Source organism: Hylaeus volcanicus, chromosome 3 (assembly GCF_026283585.1).
Source record: "Hylaeus volcanicus isolate JK05 chromosome 3, UHH_iyHylVolc1.0_haploid, whole genome shotgun sequence".
Lineage (NCBI taxonomy): Eukaryota > Metazoa > Arthropoda > Insecta > Hymenoptera > Colletidae > Hylaeus > Hylaeus volcanicus.
In genome coordinates this window covers 14,874,364-14,882,788 of record NC_071978.1, presented here as the reverse complement: position 1 = coordinate 14,882,788, position 8,425 = coordinate 14,874,364, and the positions used below count along the sequence as shown (strand labels likewise).

The following is an 8,425-nucleotide window of genomic DNA, read 5'->3' as shown; positions in this document are numbered from 1 at the left end:
TATATATATATTTATATAATAAATTAATTGAATTACCGCATAATCGTGTACCTTTTACGAGTTAAACTTTTAGGTTTAAACTTAGGTTTACCTTGTGGCTAGCTGATGGTACGATCCGAAGTCTTTTTCTTCGTTTCGCATAGTGGCGCGACGGAAATATTCGTCGAGGAAGATGAAACACAGTCCTTGGACAGATTACCATTTGGAGTTAATTTAGAGCTATCTTCTTCACAGTTATTTCTTTTGCTGTCGCGATTCATTGCGTTACCATCAATGGTTTTACATGATTCGTGACACTCGTTATTAGTACTATTCGTTTGTTCTTTGACGTTTTCACTGTCCTGTACTCTATTGTCTCCAATGATGCTTTCCCTGATCAGTACCTCTTTGAACGTGGCTAGTGTTTTACGAAGCGTTATACAGAAACCCCTAGATGCTGGTATCAGCGGAAATTCCGGGAGAATTTTTTCATCTAAACAGAAGGGCATTGTTAAAACTAGATTAATTCGAACCTTTTAGTATATATCAATGTTTCCCGAACATCACTTTCCAACGAATCCTCTTAACAAAAGAAAATCTTTTGCGTATTCGCTAATATAGAATTTTTATATTTTAAACATAATTTTACTGTTAAAAAGATGTATTTATGTTCTGATCATTTTTATTTAAAGTTGCATATGGTTCAATTATTTTGTATGATCTTTGTTCATTATTTTATTACATAGATTGCTTTTCTTATTTGGAATATATGTATTATATATTAACTATTTTCTTTTTTCCCTCGTAAAGTAAATATGCTACAACATTCCGTATATAACATCAATATTTTTTATATATATTATTGTTTTTATAAGTTTAAATGTTGACTGAATTATGTCTTTTCACAGTTCTTGTGATAAGCAACATTTTTAAATAATTTTGTATAGCAAAAAAATTCTCGCTATTTTCACTTTACTTACATTATTATATTTTGCTTGTAACTGACAATATTTTTAAAAAATCGCCCACAACAAGGTTCGAAAAGTAACAAAAATAATTGAAATATGTTAAATACAATTTTCGTATAAGAGATTGTTATTACTCATTATTATTAATTTATATACATTCATACTTATTACTTTACCTTTTTTTTAGGCTATTTGCTAAAATAATGCACACAAGCAAATATATAAAAAAGTAACGAACACGTGCGTAATTAAGTAACAAAACTACAAATAAGAAATCCAATAAAATTTACTTTCTTTTATTACTTTGACAGAAGCAGAAGAAAAAGTGATGCATATTTCAAATATAAACTGTTTTAGGTAAAATTTATAAAACCCATTGTATAAATCCAAATTTAATGAGGTGAGTAATACTGCTTTTCAGATACTAAGTAAGGGGTAGTACTCATACTAAACATGAAATTGTATCAGTCTTTTCTTCTTTAATGCCCTTCAAATAACATAGTTCTTTATGAAGAAAATGCGATTTTAAAATAGATGTACAGTGGGTGTAGAATGTATTCATATACCGATCAATTTCCCAAAAAACTTTTGTGTGAAATTGTAGTTTCTTAACTTCTTTTTTTATAATCAATGATATTTTACATATTCTCGGAAGAGTCTAAGATAGATATAGTCCAAACAACATTTACTAGTTAATATAATTTGTGAAATTAACAAAAAAATGCGAAAAATGGGTAAAAGTATAGAAGCAATAAGTATTAGTACGATTCTTATGACGAACCATTTACAGTAGAGTTTGTAACGTAAACATATTAGTTTATTGCTCCGTACGAATTAGAAAACATCAAATTTCCAGTAAAGTTCTTTAAAAAAAGACTCTAATAGAGGAATGGAAGAAGATCCCATTTCGAGTAACTAATAATTTAGTTAATTTAATGCTTAGAAGAGTTGCAATAATTATAAAATCAAAAGGAAATCCCACGAAGGAAGTATTATATACTTATAAATTAATGTAAATTTCTTTTTTTCTTAATGAAGTTTTAAGAATTAAACAGTTGTGCGATACTTATTGCTTCAATATTTCTATCGATCAATGGTTTTTTTCTTGTTAATTTCGCAATTTACATAAATAGCTATTTTGTTGTAATTTATCTATTCTAGAGATTTCCGAGAATATGTAGAATGTCATTGTTTATAAAAAATAAGTTAATAAATTACAATTTTACATAGTTTTTTTGGAAATTAACCGGTGTACGAATACTTTCTACACCCACTGTAGATAAGTATGCCAATTTTAAAAGAGCTATAAGTAGAGTTTCAATAAAGAATTCACAAAAGACAATTCTGTAGTGCTCTGGGTTACAAGATTGCCTCAACAATGTAATGTTATTGGAAGCATTTTTCTAAGAGCTCACGGATCACAGTTTGAGAAATGCCGATATAACAATAAGAAAGAAAATTATAACTCACCAACGTCGGCTATTTGCTTGAAAGTAGTAGGTGTCACTGGAGACAATGGATGTTGATTGTTATGCTGTTCAGAAATTTCCATCCATAGGTCCAGTCGTTGTAACAATTTCTTCACGTGTCTCTTAAAGTGTCCAATAATAATATCTTTGAAAACAGGCGGTGGATGTTGTAACAGCTTAGTTTGCGCTTGAACTAATTTTAGAACAACCATTTCATTGTACATTCTTGAATTTTCTCTTCCTTGTTGAGAGCCCTTTTGTTTTTCGAATCCAGCTTCATTAAAATATGGTTCGGGTACAAGAATAAGGCCTTGGATTGAGACTATAACTTGCAACAGAGTCGAAGAACTCGTCCAAACTTCCGTTCCGCGTCCAGACCATGTTCCAAGTAAACTCACACATACTTTTCCATCTTCGTAGAGATTAGGATTCAATCTATCGTTACAATAAGAAATGTAGTGACAAAGTGGTGGAGCGACAGGGTAATCAGCAGATAATTGAAAGTCGAAAAGAAAAAGACCGTCTTCATATGGGGTTTTCTCAGGTCCACGAAACATTACGGAATATAAATCTATCCTATCTTCAAATCCTTTTACCCATATACCGGGTGGAAGTGAACTCTTTAAGAGCTTTAATTCCTTGGAAACAGTTCGGAAAAAATTTGTGGGGTCCGTAGGCTGGAACATTGTTAACTTAAATTTGTGACTATCTGGTGCCGTTTCCTCTATGGAAAACCCTTCTCCTTCTTCGTATACTGGCGGTGGAATTTCTATCGAGCATTCCGATGGTTCTTGTAATAACTCTACGTGCTTCTCCTCCTCTTTTTTCTGTTTTCTTAATGGAGATGAACCTTTCTCAGCATCAGACAACGACATTTTCGACAATCCAAATCGTTTAGAGACTTCTGCGTGGGCTAATACAAGCTGGGCTTTTATTAATGTGCAAAGTTTGACGCAAACTTGAGAACCGGCTACATTAGAACTTGTTACGTGCATCTGTGTCTTGGTAGCCTTATTTGTTTCTGCTCTTTCTACTAAACGATCAGGCACATTATTCGCATCTTCACTGAATAGGAATTCTCCACTCGACTCACTCGAACCTGATTCTTTCTTTGAATTGTCTGCAGAATATAGTCCAGAATCTTCAGGATTTGGATTTACATTGATAAATAATCGATCGACCGATTCTTCGCTTCTTACATTCTGTTGCTTGTTGCTATCCTCGTTGTTTTTTACTTCGGTTGGTTCTGTTACGGCAATGATCTTCTCCGAAGGATTACTTCCGGATTGTATACTATTGAAATTTTCTACATTATCCTTTTCTGTATTTTCTTCCAATCCGTCAGATTTGTGAGTAAATAATCTCGTCACTTGATCTGCCATACGTTGCGCTACATTTGCTCGACCACGTTCTCTAACTCTTTCCAAAAGTCCTTGGAAGTGACTCTCGTGGAAGAAAGAGGTACTCATAAGTTTGTCCATATACCGACAATCTTTGTAAACTTCCAATAATTTTCTCATAACTTCGGTTGTTTGCAGCGATGGATTTTGAGTGAAGATCTCTTCCAATCTAGACATCGCGATACGAGCTTTTTCAATGTGAGCAGCTAATTTTGGCTTTATATTTTCCAACTCCGTTTGTTCTGTTCCGTCTGTGTCGGCGATAAAACAGTCTTCTAATTCTGTTTCCCACGACGCGTCGGACGAAACGTCATCCCACAGTTCTCCTTCGTCGCTTTCATATTCACCTACTTTATATAAATCTTGAGGCCAACACATACTTACATGTCCATCAACCCACCACACTTTAACGCGTCCTTCTGGATAATTATCTAGCACTTGACCAGCAGTGCATCCAGCATCTTCTCCTTCAAAATTAGCTATTCGAATCACTAATGTACCTGGTCTGTATTGAAAATCTGGATGATCCTTCAGATCGTATACGCTGACTTCACGTTCTTCTAATAAAGTTGGCCTGACAAATATTTATCGAGATTAGTATTACGTTTTTCGAATCAATTGCATTAGTTCTAATTAGAGAAATAAAAGTGATTACTTACTGTGGACTCTGACTAGAAGTATACGTTTTAAACCATTTTATTTTAGCTGTTCTACCTTGATGATCGACACTTTGAACCACACCATACATCCTAGATTCTTCTTTTTGATCTACTACAAAATCACCTGGAAAGAATTCTTTGTCGTCTAAATGATGAATCGGGTAAAGCTGTGTTGATGGAATGCCTATGGGAAAGAATGAAAAATGAAATAAGTAGCAAAACTTTTATACCATTGAACAAATAAGAAATTTAAAATATTATAGATACGATACCAAATTCTACCGAACCATCTTGCCAAACGACATTAGCTTTTGTATTCGTAGATAATGTTTCCACGACAATTTTAGTTCCTGGAATAAGTGGAATAGGTGGCACTTTCTTCTTTGCTTTACACAGTTTTTTTTTCTTCAGTACTTTAGTCATCAAAGCGGGACCCTTCTTTTTTTTACCCATAGATGACATACTTGAACACCCACTGGATACCTATAAATATTAAAATGTTCATTGATCGAAAAATAACAGCATTATTTTTTACTGTGATACAATGTTTATCATTAATAACAATGTTTTGAGAAAGATTAGTAGTTGAATTTTCTAAAATAATACTTCATTTTCATTTGAAGACCAAGGGGGAAAAATTCATTATGTCTAATTTTTACCGAAATTTAAATATGCATGCCATCTAGCGGTAAAAGAGGCAAGGAATCGATTTATGCAATAGAAAAATCGATATAATCAACCGTTTGACAGAACAGGAAGGGAAAAAATGGCTATAAGGGGGAAAACTATATATATCCACTTTAATTTTAATAAAATGGTTACCAGCGTAACTTTTTTTTCGCCTCATTCTTACATTGGACACATTAAACTTTAAAATACATATTTTTGCCGAATTTTTAAACCACTATTAATGCCCCTAGGAGTTATGTAAACTACAATCACGATTTTCTCGATTCTTTAATTTTTGAACATAATGAGTTTCTCCCCCTTGGTCTTCATTTGTCATTGAAACATCGAATCTTACCGAAGCACTGTCACTTTGTGAACCTGTATCTTCTGTATCCCAATCATCTGAGCTTTCAGTATTTTGGTTTTGTGCTGGAGGCATTAGAGTATTATTACTTGTCACATTTTGTAAATTGTTAATATTATTTTGAGCATTGTCTTCTAATGCCTGTTGTTCATTAATTTTATCCTTGTCCTCCTTTTTCTTATCTTCTGGTGGTTTTGTAACACTGATATTTGGACGTGTTTTCTTTGGGCTGTGTTTAGGAACTTGAAAAACGTCTCTTTGCTGTTTTCTCCATTGTTCTCGTGTAATGACATTTTCATTATCTTTAATTACATAGAAATTTCGATCTCCGACTTGCACAGTAGAAGGTTCAAAAACATTTAATAATTTCAGTTTTTTTAAATTTTCGCCTTCAACTACGAATTTTGGTTGAGCTTGATCCGACCATGCACCATCCTTCGAATAAGCCCTGCACTGCCAATGCACTCCTACCCAATCCGTTTCTACCTTTTCTACAATCACTTTTGTTATTTTTTGAGGTTTGGTTTTCCTTTTTGTTTTCATTTCTTTTGTACAAGTAATCCACTGTGCATCTTCTAGGCAGTGAACTGGTCCCCACAAACTTTGACCAGGATAAAATTCAGAAGAGTGAGGAAAGTCATTATCCTGAAAAGTATAATTTATCTATATGTCCAAACAGATTATCTTAAATTTGTTTCTTACATTATCTCGTTTCTCTTCCAATTGTCCTAGGACACAAGAATCCATTTTATTTATAACACAACGTGATCCATCAGGTGTAGCAAGCCATAATTTGTAGTGAGCCATTTTTATCCCACCCACCCATGAATCCATACAAACAGCTATATCGGTTGCAAATTCCTATAAATAAAAACTATTAATTATAATACATAAGTTACGTTGTTAAGAGTAATTACTATACTTCAGTGGTTTCCAGACTATTTGAAAGGCATCCTCCTAGGAAAAGGAAACTTTTGGTGCTAAGGATATACAGACAATAAATTTGTGTTGATTATTTCAATTAATTTCAAGTTAATAAAAAATCAAGTTATTTTTGATTGATTCAATTTTATACTCATTGTATACAAAAAATGATTTAAAGAAATTTCTGACTAAACTAAATGCTTACATAGATGCTATATATCACATGTGATACAAAACAAAAAAATTATAAAAATCAATATAATATATTTATTTAATTCTTTTAAACTAAAATTTATGAATGGAAGTATCTATGAAAATAAACTATTGAAATATTTAAAAAGGAACAAACAGAATATCTGCTTACAGATGTTAAAGTTCTATGATAACTATACTAATACAAAAAGTGATGTTTCAGTTATCTATTGTTGTCTGTGTTAGATATACTTTTTTGTATACATGTCCCCCCTAAGTGTTATGCCCTTTAGTTTGGAAAACACTGCTATACATATTTGACCACATACTTCCAAAGGAACTAAATCTTCACTTCTAATATTCGTAAGGACCTGTTTAGTACCAATCACTTGAACACAAGCAGTTAATTCGATATCTCTGCAATATCCTCTTTGTGTGTCCTTTCCCTTAATCATTCGACGTACAACATCACCTGGCATAAGTGTTCTGTCTGCCAAGTGAACCTGTAAATGAAAGCAGAATTTCCAAAAACATCATAATACTGTACCGAAGATCGAAAGGTTGCGGATGTTAAATTTAAACTGAATTCAAATTTAAATTTAACAGTCGGTCGCAAATATCGTTTGGATGACATGTGTCGCTTTCCATGATATTAAAAACATAAATACGACGGGAGGAGAGTAATAATACAGTGGAATACGAAATATTACTTCACGCAATGTTCATCTTTCGCAGGTGATAGATTCTTGAATGATATTAAACGTGAAATACCTTCTTCGCGTTGACCAACTCCTCGACACCGGAGGGATGCCAGACCACGCGAATCTCGCCCTTTTTTCTTTTCGGGCTTTCTTCGCTGTCAGAACTTTCCTCGGACAAATCCTCGTCGTCGTTCTCCATGACGATACCGAACACAACGTTACCTTTCTTGTCCACACGGTAGACGACATCCTCGAAGAAGTACTGACACTCTACCCCCAAGTTCGTAGCCATCTTTCCTCTGATCAGCGAGTACTCGCTCTCTGCCGACGACGGCTGACAGAAGGTTACACGGCGCAACGATTACGGCGCACGTCGCAGGCAGGGAACTTGACTCCGACCCCGAACCCGACCCCAACCCCGATCTAAGGATCGCCTTCGAGATGTCTTCTTGACTGTTCCCCGTCGATCGAGTTATTATCGATCTTTTGAAAATCGAGATTGTTCTTCTACTTATCAATCATCGAAGCATCTGTCAAAATATTTCTATTTAATGCCTAGCGAATGTATACGCATGTAAATTGTGTTCATGTATACATGTATACAGGGTGTCCAAAAAATGTTGTAATACCTTGAAAGGGGTGGTTCGGGAGGTCGAGATTGTTCTTCTACTTATCAACCATCGCTTCGAAGGATCTGTCAAAATATTTTTATTTAATGACTAGCGAATGTATACGCATGTAAATTGTATTCACGTATACAGGGTGTCCCAAAAATGTTGTAACACCTTGAAAGGGATGGTTCGGGAGGTGATTTGAAACAACTTTTTCCTTAGCGAAAATGTTGTCCGAGGCTTCGTTGAGGAGATATTAACAGAAAACACTGACCAATCAGAGCGTGCGTATACGCTCTGGTCCTACTAAGGTATTCTTCCAATGCATATAATTTCAAGATATGCTTTAATTTTTAATAAAGCTAACAAGGGAAGGTCGCGATCCGGACGAGCGCTTTTTGAACGAGACAAAAAATGGCTTTAAACATTTACAGGTCACTAGAATCTAGATATACGAAAACATTCAAGTTCTGAACAGAAGCTCTTGTA

The 8,425-nt window shown here is 34.1% G+C and overlaps 1 protein-coding gene across 2 annotated transcripts in view; it reads right to left on the bottom strand.

The window, feature by feature from the left end:
- Window positions 1–7,757, bottom strand: part of LOC128874424 ((E3-independent) E2 ubiquitin-conjugating enzyme UBE2O) — a 13,076-nt gene extending 5,319 nt beyond the window's left edge. For both annotated transcript variants that reach the window (XM_054119213.1, XM_054119212.1), the window contains exons 1-8: window positions 7,396–7,757; window positions 6,954–7,127; window positions 6,211–6,369; window positions 5,500–6,153; window positions 4,748–4,958; window positions 4,476–4,659; window positions 2,418–4,390; window positions 92–472 (exon numbers count right to left, since the gene is read on the bottom strand). In XM_054119213.1, the coding sequence (XP_053975188.1) occupies window positions 99–472; window positions 2,418–4,390; window positions 4,476–4,659; window positions 4,748–4,958; window positions 5,500–6,153; window positions 6,211–6,369; window positions 6,954–7,127; window positions 7,396–7,617 (3,951 nt within the window). In that variant the 5' untranslated portion in view covers window positions 7,618–7,757 and the 3' untranslated portion in view covers window positions 92–98. The remainder of the gene's footprint in view (window positions 1–91; window positions 473–2,417; window positions 4,391–4,475; window positions 4,660–4,747; window positions 4,959–5,499; window positions 6,154–6,210; window positions 6,370–6,953; window positions 7,128–7,395) is intronic.
- Window positions 7,758–8,425: the final 668 nt, after the last annotated feature.